At 41.3% G+C, this 15,356-nt stretch overlaps 1 protein-coding gene across 1 annotated transcript in view; it reads right to left on the minus strand.

The window, feature by feature from the left end:
- Positions 1-4,959: 4,959 nt before the first annotated feature.
- LOC126236904 (dipeptidyl peptidase 1-like) overlaps positions 4,960-15,356 on the minus strand; it is an 82,712-nt gene continuing 72,315 nt past the window's right edge. Inside the window, exon 10 of the mRNA XM_049946554.1 lies at positions 4,960-5,495. Coding sequence (XP_049802511.1) covers positions 5,313-5,495 — 183 coding nt within the window. The 3' untranslated portion in view covers positions 4,960-5,312. The remainder of the gene's footprint in view (positions 5,496-15,356) is intronic.

The raw sequence follows: 15,356 nt of genomic DNA on the forward strand, positions 1-15,356 counted from the left end.
AAGAATGACTTCTCTGGAAGAGAGGTCTTTGGTGGACAACAGCAAAACACCGTCAAAAACAGAGAGGCCATACAGTGGTTTATCTGGCCAGACCTGTTGAACAAACCGAACCACCTGGTGGAGAACTGGGCTGACAGCAGCAGCAGCTGCTATGCTTGAGCTCGTAAATGGGAAACCCTCGACAGTGGCCTGTTTTTCAGTATCAAGATTGAAGCAAAGCAATTATTCATGATCAGAGAAGAGATGAGGACCCATAGGAATGAGGGACAACACCTCCGCATTGGCATGTTTAGACACAGGCCAAAAATGGATTTCATAATTGTAGCAAGACAAGAACCGCATCCAGTGTTGTAGGCAGTGTGCTGCGTTTTTAGGCAAGGAAGTTAAGCATGGCAACAAAGGGTTTATGGTCAGTAATAAGGTGAAACTTGGAGACATAAAAAAAAATCATGAAATTTCTCGGGAGAATAGATGACAAGAGCTTCTTTTTCCACCTAGAGTAATGCTGCTGGGCCAGATTGAGAGATTTAGAGGCGAAAGCAACCAGTCATTCAGACCTGCCAGCATATTGGTGTGCTAGGACCATGCCAAGGCCATACTGTGAGGAGTCAGCCACCAAAACCATATGCTGGTCCGTAGAGAATGTAGCTAAATAAGGGGCCGAGAGGAGTTCGGATTTCAACATTTGAAAAGCATGTTCGCAATCTGGGCTCCATCAGAAAGGTTCATTATTGCCTAACAAGGCATGGAATGGGTGGGTCAATGTGGCCACCCCCCGACCGGCTATCTTCACTAGGAAGGCCTGAAGCTACTTCATGGACAAGGGGCAAGGCATAGATGTAACAGTGCAGATATGCTCTGGCAGAGAGTGAACGTCATCCCATGAGACCTCAATCCTCAAATAAGCAGTAGAAGGTTTTTTTTTTTTTTTAAAAAAAAGAGGTTTCATGAGGTTATGCTGTAAGCCCATGGATTGTAAGACAGGAAACAAAGTGCACAAATTTTTCAAGTGACTGGCCACGAAGAAGCTCATGACAACAATATCATCCAGATAATTAATCCAACCGAGGACAAGCAGAGTCAATTGCTCTAAAAATCAAGGGAGGTGCAAATATTGATAGAGACCAAAATGTGTATCAAATCAATTTTACAACAGTGCTGGCCACCTAATATTTCCGCCAATAGTTGCTCCTGGTGTGGGAAATGATATGTATCCTCAACTGACTGTGCATTGACAGCAGTACTGAAGTCACCACAAAAGCAAAGTTTCCCCCTTAGCTTCTGAACTACAATCAGCGGAAATGACCATTCACTAGCCACAACATGTTGTACCACCCCTAGGGACCGAAATCTGTCAAATTCTGCTTTCACTTGATCTTTTGGGGCAAGAGGAATAGGATGCACGTGACAAAAATGAGTTCGAGCTATGGATTTCAAAGAAACAGGAGCAGAAATATTCGTAGCACACCCTATATCTTCCAAAACAAGTCTGAAAACTTCCCACATGGTGTTTCCAATTGAGAATATGGTACCTGATCAGACACAAAGTGAACTGCGTTGGTGGTAGTAAATCCAAATGCCTGAACTGCGTCCGTCCGGAACAAATTCTCAACACTGATATCAGCTACCGCCAAAAATGTAATGGAAGAAACCTATGACTTGTAAGAGGCAGATGTCATAAATTGTTCCAACAGCTAATTGTTTGTTATAACTGACCAGCTTCCATGTGACAGCTATCAACGACAGCTAGCCTAAACTAACATAGGTTGGAGAAATCAGTAATGTCACTGCAGCACCTGTGTCAAACTGTAGCCAAAACACTTGGCAAAAAACACTTAACTCAATAAAGAGCTTGGAAGAAGTTACTATCATTGGAGCGATGCAGTTTACATCCATGTCTATATCCTGAGCAACCTGCAGTGAACAACATATGGCGGCGATGTGGCCTTGCTTCTGGCAAGCATTGCAGGTGGTTCAGTGCTTAGGGCACTCTGAATATTTTTGCTGGACAAACCAGAAAGGACAAGATGGAAACAGAGAACACTGATGCTGGTGCTGCGGAGGTTGTGGCTGCTAAGGCTGGCCTTGGAGCTTGGTGATGGGCCCACTTGTTTACCGCTGCCAATGCCACTTCCTTGTGCGAGCTGTCCGACATCCTAGTGGGCACATCTTGTGACACTACTGCTACATCACCCCATGCTTCAATTTGGTCACCTGCTGCCTGAGAAACCACAAAAGAGTGTGCTATTTGCAAAACTTCAGACAGTGGGGAAGCGAGGGGGGGGGGGGGTTATGGTTTCAGTGGTTTCATAGAGTAGAGCCTTCTGGCGCATTTCCTTGTCCATAGCTAAACAGATAATTCCACCACACACCATAGAGTCTGCATAAGTCATTATGAGCCTCAGTAATGAACTGAAACTTACGGCTAAGATCGTGAAGTTCAGCTGCCCAGGCCTGTGTGACAGGTTTGGTTTCTTGCGACATTGGTGGAATTCAACTCGTGCCACTATGAAGTGTTCATTTGCAGTGGTAGCTGGACAATAAACTGTACATTTGATCAAAAGTAAGAGCAGCTGGTTACTGAAAAGGGGCAACCTGACACATTAATTGATACATCTTAGGTGGAATCCACAAGAGGAAGAAGGCTTTGCACAAATTCGAGCTTGTCACACTGAAAGCCAAAAAATGCTGTCCAAGTCTTTTTCTATAAACTATCCAATCCTTGGGTGAATTATCATACAGAGGAAAAGTGAGTAGATGTACCAGTGGAATGGAAGTCGACAAAGTGGTCACAGTCAAAATATGCTGGTAGCACAGCATCCGTGATGAATAAACCCGATGAAACCACACTTAAAGATCGCACATGCAGAAACCATTCCAAACTCATCACCAGTTGTGTAGTAACCAAGCAATACACAAAACCAATCCAAGTCGCACAAATATGGCTTTATTCATAATCTCTGAACCATGACAAAAATATCCTCTTGGGACTCCACAAGACACGGCACACTGATGTGAGAGATACAAATTAGAATAACACAGAGAGAGGTCAGTCAGCGCTACTCTATGCATACATATGTGCAAGTCACCAGCAGATGGTGCGGCGGAGACTGTGCCGTGCTGCACCCTACTCCCACAGGAGGACTCCAGTGGGTGGCCCATGCTGATACAGTTGGCAGCCGATTCAGTTGCACATGCATGGTGACACCACACTTGCTGCACTCACACTCACACTCACATGCCCTGGTAGCAGGACACAGCAACTATTACATTTTTGTTGGAACAAACCGCCACCTTTTCATTCAGTTTCACATAAGAAACTTCTTGCAAGTGTGCTGGATCAAGAGTCGAACTCAGGACTCCAGATATTTGATGGAGGTAACCTGGCCTGAATTTCAGAGATGAGTTTTTTTTTTTAATTTCTTTGTGAGGGGAACATTAACACATGATAAAATTTGTTTTATTTTGGCAGGTCTGGTGTGGATGATGGGATTTTTATCAGATATGATCTTTCTGATTCTGCAAAAGTTAAGGCATACAGCTTGATGAATCATTCGCTAAACCTTTCAGACATTAAAAAAAAACAACACATACTAAAAAAGTAAATAAAATGACATCTCATAAAATTTTAAACTACCTTCCTATTCATTTTAGTCTTTTCTCTGATTTACATAGAAGACGTTCTCTGAAGCTGACTGCTGCAGGCAGATTTATTCTTATACAGGTTTGACAAAGTATTACTATGAAACATATTTACACTGTAGTAAGTGAAACTATAAATGCCGTACTTAGAAATTTGGATGTAGATTTTAGTACAGCTGGCACAAAACAGTGTCATGAGTGAAGGAAATAAGGGCTTCTCATTGCATCAAAAGATTCCATTTCATGATTATCAAAAAGATTTCGAGGCACAAGAGAGAAAACTCGCTGGGCATAATACTTCCTACTATAGTGCACTTCAGGGAATTGTATGCACTGATCACGTTGTGTGATTAAGTGTACAAAACAATTATTTATTCTTTTTGATTTGTTGCTCCTAACATAAAAGAGAAAGTTGATTTCTTAAAAATACATTACTAAGTTTATGATACATAGTAAGACACAGAATAATAGGCAAAGGCCATATGCCTGGATATTTCTCTTTCTCTCTCTCTCTCTCTCTCTCTCTCTCTCTCTCTCTCTCTCTCTCTGTGTGTGTGTGTGTGTGTGTGTGTGTGTGTGTTGGGGTTTCTATAGAATCAAAGCCTGTGGCTTTTCTTTTCAGTAAGCGAATTCCTAGAGATGGAGTGGGAGTTAAATACTGTTCAGTTTCAAATGAATTTGTGTTAGGAGGTAGAGCAGACAAAATGAAATGCTTGTCAAGTTCCTACTGACAGGTTTCTACATGTCTCACCTGCTAGTGTGAGACATGACTTTGTCTGTGAAAATGGTGCTAACATCTAAAACCTCATGTTATTACTCAAATCTCACACTGCTGGAACACAGAGAGAATTTTATAAAAAAACATGCAACACTTAGCAGAAACACTATCACCCCATATTTCAGTTATTTAACAAGACTGAAGATGAGTAAAACAATATATTTCTGCATTTATTACATCAATCTAAACGGAAACAAGGCTTTTAATGCTCATCTGTAGTCATGAAAGCGGTCCTGTTTTCTACTTTGGCATGCTTCAGGTATGGTACTGAGTCACAGTAAAAAGTCTATGATTAAGTCCAATAAATAAATAAGATTTTCTGTCACACACACACACACACACACACACACACACACACACACACTTGCATACACACCACATTCTTAGCTAGTTTCAGAAACTGAACAATTTAAAAGTCTGTTGCACTTCTTATTTACATGAGAAAGAGGAATTCACACTACAAATAATCTCCGCTTTTTGTAATCAATTCTTTATTTTCTCATACCACTTGAAGTCTCTAAATTTTACATTTTGCATCTGTTAAACACTTTGGCATGTTCTGCTTTATTTGTCTAATTATTGATGTTTTTTAATTTTTATGTTCAAGCAGCAAACATATATGTTTAATGTTTCTGAACTTTTGTATCATCAATTAGCAAAACTCTGTTTGAAGCTACAAAAGACCACAGTACACTGAAAACATCCATTTTGAAATTAAAGTGAATATGTAAAACTCTTACATTTGCAACCGAATGCTTATCACATTTTCAGATGAACACATTGTTATTGAAAAGACCATTTGCTGCATAAATATAAAACAGTGTGAAACACAACTTACAGGCTCAATCTTTTGCTAGTAAATGCTTTTAGTGACAAATTTGGCACTAGTAGCTCAAGGGATGGGCGTGGCTTCAAAAGGCAGACTTTCAATGCCGACCTCATTGACGCCACGAATGATTCTGAAGTATCCATTTTCACCCCATTCCTCTCCCCAGCTGTTCTTTACTATCCAATATTTCTCATTAGTCTCATCATCTACACCATAGCCCACCAGCAGTACAACATGATTCGTCTCCTAAAAAGCAAGAAGGAATAGATTATGCAAGGATTATGAAATTATTTATGAAATACGTTTAACATAATGATTTATTTTTAGCAACTACAGCAGTACGTGATACTTTACTCACACAGGCCTTGTAAACAATAGCACAAAGATTCTTGTAATGTGGTAGGTCTATGCATCTTTATTTGGCATACAAAACAATCCAGATGAATGTGAGAACGGACACTTATAAATCATGAATGGTTGTCAACATGGTTTTGTATTTTGCTCACAAATAGACTTTCACTGCTGTGCTGTTTATTGTTTTCCCAGAAGAGGCAACAATGGCTAAATAATACTTAGATTCTATGGTTAAGGACACCAAGGAAGACCAGGTACTTTACTCCGATGGTCATCAAAACATGGACGTTTTCTGTCTTGTCTTTTCATCTCGAATGAGTTAATGTCCTGCTGAGAAAAGCCGGGGCCTTCTTCAACAATGAATGAAAATAGTCATGTAAATTTATTTCACAGGCATTACTAGTAAGCTTACCCTTCAGTGCAACCATAGACCTACTGAAAACAATTATATGAGGTTGGATCAAAAAGTAATAGTATTGTGTCAAAAAAAATTAATAGTGAATATATAACAGTGGAATTAGTACAGATCGTATGCTGAACTATCCTCTAAACAAACTACCATTCAACATACTCACCATGCATTTCTACACATTTGTGCCTTTGCTGAACAAAGCATCAAAACCAGTTTGGGAAAAATCATGGTTTTGTTTCTTGACCCATTATTTTAAAAATCCAGGTTTCGTTGTTGATTACAAATGCTTAACATATCTGTCTCTTTGAATCACTTCATCAGCATGTCCTCACTTGGCATCTGTGCCAGCGACTGTGCAGTTTATCTGTGATATACGTTTCTGCATTACCAGATTTCTTCATCCCATGCTGCACATTGCTCACATACATTACAGTCCCCATATGCTTTCTTCATGGATGAGGTTAAAATCACTTTAAAATCTTAGGGTCAAGAAGCACAATCCTGAATTTTTCCAGACTGCGTTCAATGATGGTGCAAGTGTGTACAAATGCATAGTGATTATGTATTATGTTGAACTGTAATGCTGTGTAAAAGTGCACCATCTACCCCTCCAAGAGTGTCAACACAACAGTTATGAGACTGAATAGTTAAAATTTCTACCCAGCTGTACTTGTTTAGATTATTAGTGACTTTGTAAGACACCAAATCCGAATGTCCAGGTGGTTCGTAAAACAAGCACAGATGCTGCATCTCCAATAACTTGAAGATTTCTTTCTTAACTGTGTATCACAGTGGGAAGTCAATAAAATGTGTTTTTGCTATTTAGCAGTCTGATCAGTATTCAGTCACCCAACATTCAACTCCGTTGGCTATGAGAAGGACACTGGAATGAAAAGTGTATGTTGAATTTGATGAAAAACCTAGCATTTTCACCTGTCTTATCATAACAGATTTTTCAAAAGGTTCTACATTAGTCAATAGGAATATATTTTGTAACATATGCTATCATAAATTAATGTACATTCAATATTTGTTATGTTCGACATAACTGAATCTAGCAGGGATTCATTGCCCTTCTACCAAAGAATACCACAATTTTACAGTTTGTGTAGTGCACATCTCTGCATTTCTCTGCATAAGGTAGCTGTCAGTCTTTGTACCAGGGTCATATTTTGTGGTGATTTAACAGGAAATTACTATAATTGTGATACAAAAGTATTTCCTCATAGATAACCCCATCACCTCCAAAGAGCCTGAGTTACCTGTGCACACTACCTGTTAAAACATTGATGCATAACCTTAAGAGCAATGACTCTAGAATGAGATTTTCACTCTGCAGCAGAGTGTGCGCTGATATGAAACTTCCTGGCAGATTAAAACTGTGTGCTGGACCGAGACTCAAATTCGGGACCTTTGCCCGCGAAAGGCAAAGGTCCCCAATTCGAGTATCGGTCTGGCACACAGTTTTAATCTGCCAGGAAGTTTCATATCAGCGCACACACAACTGCAGAGTGAAAATCTCATTCTGGAAACATCCCCCAGGCTGTGGCTAAGCCATGTCTCCGCAATATCCTTTCTTTCAGGAGTGCTAGCTCTGCAAGGTTTGCAGGAGAGCTTCTGTAAAGTTTGGAAGGTAGGAAATGAGATACTGGCAGAAGTAAAGCTGTGAGGACAGGGCGTGAGTCGTGACTGGGTAGCTCATATGGTAGAGCACTTGTCCGCGAAAGGCAAAGGTCCTGAAATCGAGTCTCGGTCCGGCACACAGTTTTAATCTCCCAGGAAGTTTCAGTAATGAATCTATTACACCTTCCTAGGGTACATTAGATACTACTTTAGTGTCTGTACACAACTCTCCATCCAGAATAATGGGCTACATCCTGCCTGTTAGGCAATTTTTGATCCAGATGCAAACCTAGTAAGCGATCCCAAAGGTACTGAATCAGATACCCTCCAAAAGTCTAGAGAAAGTGAATCAAATTGATTTCCTCTATGTCTGACATAGAGAATGTGCACTGACGAGCCTAAACATAATGATCGCTGCTCATAGTAAGACTAAATGTTGCCTGGTAGCACTGTGGGCACAAAAGACAATAAGGAAACTATGTAAGTGGAGTAGACACAAATCAGCCATTATTCTTGTGATGATAAAGGCCACAAATAGGAAAATCCATTGATATAAGTGACTTTGACAAAGACCAGATTGTCATGGCCCAGTCCCTAGGAATGAGCACTTTAGAAATGGTGAAGGTGTTTGGTTGTTTTGGGGATATGTGGAAACTGGTTGAAGAATGGTCAAACCAGGGATAGATGAGAAAGTGTTGGACATTGGTGCCTGATCACAGAATGTAGAGGTAAGTGGCAAAGTGTGTCAGATTTGATGACAGAGTACAATGGTGGTGCAGGCTCAAGTGTTACAGAGCACTATGTTGAATGTGGGACTCTGTAGCTGTCACCCCTTAGTTGTTCCTAAGTTGACCTAATGACATGATCAATTACAACTCCAGCAGACACGAGACCATTGAGATTGGAATGCAGATCAATTGAAATGTTTCTGCTGGTCAGATGAATTATGAACGTTGTTACACTGGCCTATATCTGCATCTACATCTACACCCTGCAAATGACCATGATGTGCATGGTGGAGGGTACATCCCACTGTATCAGTTATTAGGGTTTCTTCCTGTTCCATTCATGTATAGAGAGCAGGAAGAATGATGGCCCGAATACCTCTGTGCATGCAGTAATTATTCGAATCTTATCTTCATGATCCCTATGTGAGCAATACATAGGGAGTATTAGTATGTTCTTAGAGTAGTCATTTAAAGCTGGTTCTTGAAACTTTGTTAATAGACTTTCTCAGAATTGTTTATATCTATCTTCAAGAGTCTTCCAGTTCAGTTCCTTCAGCAGCTATGTGATACTCTCCCACAGATTAAACAAACCTGAGACTATTTGTGCTGCCCTTATCTGTATATGTTTAATAACCCGTTAGTCCTGTCTGGGATGGGTCCCATACACTTGAGAAATATTCTAGAACTGGTCGCACAAGTGTTTTGTAAGCTATCTCCTTTATAAATTGACAGTATTCTATCAGTAAACTGAAGTCTACCAACTGCTTCACCCATGACTGAAACTATGTGATCACTCCATTTCAGCCGGCCACTGTGGCCGAGTGGTTATAGGCACTTCAGTCTGGAACCACGCTGTAGGGAAGCAGCCTACTCACGCCGTAATAAATTCACATCAGTCTTTCCATTGTGTGCCAGCCAGTCCGCTGTAACTAGTTCTGACGTCATAAATGTGGCGCAATACTTTAAAAATCAAGTAAATAACCTGAAACATTTCTAGCATGTCAGAAGTAATTCTAAATCAATATGTGTTGAATATCAGTTTAATAACTTTCACACTTTTCGAAATTTGGACGTTTTTCTGTAAAAATCATTGGCGCAACAGAAATGAGCTAGAGATTTAAAAATTTATATTTAGATTCCTTTTTCATAATAGTTTAGTAGAAACAGTGTTCTGGATCTCACAAATTAAAATTTTTGTTGAAATTCATGATTTTCTGGTTTTTGTCTTAGAAATTAAGGAAGCAAGATAGATTAAGTAGGCGAATAAATAAGGCTAGGATGTTTAAATTTAAGTAGAAGGGAGATTCGCTATAATCATAAAGATGTGAGAAATTTCAACTGAATGACTATAAAACTATAGCGATAGCGTATCCCCAAAGAGCAAGTTCAGAGTACTGCGTGTAGTGTAATTAAATTAATTCTCTCGCCCAAAATAATTGACTTAGCCACGTCAGACTTTTATTATGATTACTTACCTGTGTGCTGAATGCACATTTAAATTGAGAGCTTCATCGGCCATCAGCAAAGGAAGCGATGATTTATTTAATAACTTAAAGTGATGCAATACTAGCCCAGCGGCTAGTTGGGAGAGCCGATTTGATCAGGCGTTCCCTTAGCCGTTTTTTTTTTTTTTTTTCCCTCTATTGTGATTTTAATACCAGTATAACAGGTAGGCTGGCAGCAGCACAATACGCCGCTCTTCAGCCAAAGATAGTACAATGATAAAACAGAGAAGACACATGGGTTGGAACAAAACGGCAGGAGAAAAAACAGTAGACACATGAACATAAAAAACATGAGGCCGTTCACACTCGAAGACAATGCACACTACAAATTGTTGACACGAGACACAAACACGGTGAACACTGAACACTAAACATGATGGCACACACGAAACACTGATGGTGGTGATCTCCGGCACGCGAATGTCCACTTAGCGTGTGCGAGTCCGGGGACCTGCCAAGAGGGGAACAGGGATGAGGTGGGGGAGAGGGGAGAAAAAGGATGCCAATGGCTGAGGAGACGGGGGCAGGAGGAGAGGGACAGGGGAGGGGAGGCCCAGGGGAGGAGGGGGGAGAAAAGGAGGAGGGAGGGAAAAGGGAGAGAAGGGAGGGAGGGTGCCCAGAGGAGCAAGCACAGGAGGAGGACGGGAGGATCAAAGTTGGTAGGAGGGGTAGATGGAGGGGAGGAGGGCATCATCAGGGAGGGGGAGCTGGTGGAAGCCACCTTGGGAGAGGGTAAGGAGGGTGGAGAGATGGAGACCGGGTGGGACGTGCGAATACAGGCGCGGCAGCGGGCGGGGGTGGGAGAGGATCGGGGAGACGAGCAGGTGAGGAGGATCGAGTTTGCGGGAGGTGTACAGGATCCGTATCCTTTCAAGGAAAAGGAGGAGGTGGGGGAAGGGGATGAGATCGTACAGGATCCGCGTGGGGGAGGGGAGACGGATGCGATAGGCGAGGCGGAGAGCATGACGTTCAAGGATTTGGAGGGAGTTATAAAAGGTAGGGGAGGCGGAGATCCAAGCCGGATGGGCATAACAAAGGATAGGGCGGATGAGGGACTTATAGGTGTGGAGGATGGTGGAGGGGTCCAGACCCCACGTACGGCTGGAGAGGAGCTTGAGGAGACTGAGTCAGGAGCGTGCCTTGGCTTGGATTGTCCGGAGGTGGGGAGTCCAGGAGAGGCGACGGTCGAGGGTGACGCCAAGGTACTTAAGGGTGGGAGTGAGGGCGATAGGACGGCCATAGATGGTGAGATAGAAATCAAGGAGGCGGAAGGAAGGGGTGGTTTTGCCTACAATGATCGCCTGGGTTTTGGAGGGATTGACCTTGAGCAACCACTGGTTGCACCAAGCGGTGAATCGGTCAAGATGGGATTGGAGAAGGTGTTGGGAGCGCTGTAGGGTGGGGGCAAGGGCAAGGAAGGCGGTGTCATCGGCTCCCTTAGCCATCCGCACTGCGGCTTTATATATAAGAACTCTGCGCGAGGAAGTAAGGCCCCAGTTCTCTCCAGATGTTGAATCGCACACAATCTGTGTCGGGAGTCACGTCGCGTCGGTATCATTGCTATAAACAGCCTCAGATGCCGTATTAAGTTACTCGGGATACGCGTAACCATGAAATCATTTTCGAGTGAAGTGTTAATTCTGGGATGACTTTAATTATCTATCTTCAGTTTGCGTATGTTGTATTTTCACGTGCCGCCGCGGGACAGACATTCTACCATTATTTTAGCGTGGCGTTTGATGAACCTAATCATCAAATTATGGCGAGCATTCACTTAAACATTTAATTTGGACAGTTATAGTTGCATCAGCGCATTAGACTCTGAACTGCTCTGTTAGATTGTGTGGATTCTTTTTTTTCATCTGTGACTTTCAGAATATAGCAAGCGTTTTTTCACGATCGTTTTTGATTATAAATCCCAGACAATCTCATAATTCCTCAGAGCGATAAGCTGTAGCTATAAGTGTATTTCTCAGATGTAGTGGGCACTAGGAATTCTAATTACAGGCTTCACGTTTTGCTAATCACTTTCTGGTTGCCAAAATTGTAGTTAGAGAGCCAGTGTTGAGAACGGCAAAACAACAGCATAAATAATAGGAACATTCTACATTTATATAAACAATTAATTTTACCCGCCGCCCCACAACACGACCGCTACAGTCGCAGGTTCGAATCCTGCCTCGGGCATGGATGTGCGTGATGTCCTTAGGTTAGTTAGTTTTATGTAGTTCTAAGTTCTAGGGGACTGATGACCTTAGATGTTAAGTCCCATAGTGCTCAGAGCTACTTGAACCATTTGAACTCCATTTCATATCCCTACAAAGTGTTACATCCAGATATTTGTATGAGTTGGCCAATTCCAACAGTGACTCACTGATATTATAGTCATAGGATGCTGCGTTTTTTCGTTTTGTGAAGTGCAAAATTAAACATTTCTGAACAGTTAAAGCAATTTACCAATCTCTGCACCACTTTGAAATCTTATTAAGATCTGACTCAATATTTATGCAGTTTCTTTCAGATAGTACTTCATTATAGATAACTGCATCATCTGCAAAAAGCTTGATTTTATTATAAATATTGTATGCAAGGCCATTAATATGCAACATGAACAGTGAAGGTCCTATGCACTTCTGTGGGGCATACTTGAAGTTACTTCTACACCTGACTAATACTCTCCATCCAAGATAACATGTTGGATCCACCTCAATCCAGTCACAAATTTCACTTGATACCCCATATGATTGTGCTTTTGACACTGAGTGTAGGTTTGGTACTGAGTCAAATGCATTTTGGAAACCAAGAAATACAGGCTGATGGTTGTGTCTGGGTGCATGGTAATCCAGGTACGATGCTATGGGGGACATTCACCAGGCCTTCCATGGGACCTGTGATAGTAACCAAAGGGACCATGACAACTGTGGACTACATGAACACGATTGTGGACCAACTAATTACCTTCATGTCTGACGTTTTCTTCTAAGGGGAAGGGATCTTTCAGCAGAATAATTATCTGTGTCACAAGACCAGAATTGTGTTATGGTGGTTTGAGGAGCATGATAATAGACTCACATTGATGTCTTAGCCAACAAATTCACCTGATTTGAACCTAGTGGGACACATTTGAGGTGCTATTGGGTGCCATCCCTGAACTAAAAAACCACTGAACAGTAATTTAAGGAAATGGTGTGACCTGTGTGTAGACATTGAGTGCCACATTCTCTGGAAAATACTCACCTTCAGGAGGACAACTATTTAATCGCCATTTGGCCATTCCAATTTAAGTTTCCCATGATTTCCCTAAATTGATCCAAGCAAGTAAATGCTGGAATGGTTCCTGTGAAAAGAGCACAGCTGATATCCTTTCATAAGCTGAGTTTGTGCTTCATTTTTAATAACTGTGCTGTTAATGAGATGTTAAACCCTAAATCTTCGTTTCTTCTCTGGAAAGCAATCCAGAATTTGTCAAACCCATGCTATGCATTATCACTGTTGTATTGTGTTCCAGTGGTGGACCAGTGGATTATTAATCAGATGGTCTAATGATTTGGTTCATGAGTGTATGTAATGATAGAGATGAGTTTTCCATGTTCAGCATTTTCGGAACTCAAGCTGATTCTACTTTAAATAAATCTGATATGATGGTAGTTCTGTCAATATCTTCCACTTCCTTTTTTTCTAGATTGTTATGATCTGTGCTTGTTTGCAATTATATGTAATATACAGACAGTGGACAAAAATGTGGAAACACCAACGAAAAACACAATAAATTACCATGCCTAATTTGGTGTAGAAAAACGTTGGCATCAAAATAGCTTCCAGTCATCTCAGAATGGATAAATACAAGTCCTGTATGATTTTAAAGGGAATCTTATACCATTCTACCAGCAAAATTGTGTCAAGTTCAGGTAACGGTGGTGGAGGTGGACAGTGGGAGTGCATCCTTCTCTTCAAATCAGTCCACAAAGACTCAATAATACTGAGGTCTAGTGACTGTGGTGGCCAGGGGAGATGTGACAATTGGTCCTTTTGCTCACAAAAGTAGTCCTGGCTAATGGAAGCTGTGGAACAGTGGCCCTGTTGCCTTGGAACACAGCATTACCATTGTGGAACAAATATCGTACCATGGGATGGACATGATAAGCCAAAGTGATCACATAATCCTTGACAGTGTATCCACGGCACCCAAGGAGTACCACAGTATTGCTGCACAAATCATAACTGAATCCCAGCCTTATTTTATTCTTGGGACGTAAACTCAGCATGAAGTTAGAGACAGTGTACAAGACTCATCCTACTGAATGACTTACTTCCGTAGTTCCATAATTCAGATTTTTTGCCTTTCGCACAATCTTTTCCTACCGTGACATTTGAATCACTGACAAGTGGTTTTCATATTCCAACTCACCCTCTAGTTCCCTGCTTATGGAGCTCTATTTTGTGTTGTTTTCGTGCTGACAAAGTTCGAAGGTACCACATTCAGCTCTACAGTGACTTTTGTGGCTGTCATCCTCTTATTTTTGTCACAATCCCCATCAATGACCATCTGTCACAATCATTCAACACACACTTTTGGACACATTGTGACTTCGTGGATGATGTTTTTCCTCTTTCCCTGTATGTGGTGTAAATTTTCGGTTTTGTGCATCTTGAAACACCAATCACATCAGCTACCTTGGCTATGGAGGCACTTGCCATGCAAGCACTAAGAGCTTGCCTATGTTCCAGTTCATTTAGGTCCAACATAAAGCACCCATAACTACACATAACACTGCTCTGACCATGACTAACACTTGCAACACTTTCACAGCTGATGTTTATGGTCAAATACAGGAGCACAACCAGCAGGCTTTGCTAGCATCTGCATTCATGTTCAAGCGTTCATTTCTCTTGCTGTTTATATAATTTTGTCCAACCCAGTATGTATGTACAAGAAATCTACAGTAAATTATATAAGTTACCAGCACAGGTGCAGTGCGGAGTTATGAGCTGGGATAAACTGTGATCACATCATTAGGCTAGATCTAATGCTAACCCAAATAACAGGCCCAATCTATCTAATTTTTCTCAGAGACCTTCTTCCTACTGTTTTAAATAAGGTACTACTGGGGATTCATTGGTAATGTTGCTGAACATGACAATTGCAATTCTTTCTGATGTAGAAGCGTGACACCACTGGTCACCACATGCTGAAATAATGTATTGGTAGAAGAGGACATGTTCCGTGACCACTATATCTTATCTGTATTGATTGTTTTCTGTGGGGTGCAATGATTACTGTCGAGGATGCTACTCCTGTAACAACTCTTTATCACACAAAGCTACACTAGAATTGAAACACCAAGTCCACAGCCACACTTTTTTCATTTCGTTCTTCAGTCTCTACATTGCTTGTTTACACTCTACATTAAAACAGATTTCAAAGTTTTGTACTTCTTTTTACAATTACAGCATGAATAGTACTATAACGGAATTCACTATATCT

This window comes from Schistocerca nitens, chromosome 1 (assembly GCF_023898315.1).
Source record: "Schistocerca nitens isolate TAMUIC-IGC-003100 chromosome 1, iqSchNite1.1, whole genome shotgun sequence".
Taxonomy (NCBI): domain Eukaryota; kingdom Metazoa; phylum Arthropoda; class Insecta; order Orthoptera; family Acrididae; genus Schistocerca; species Schistocerca nitens.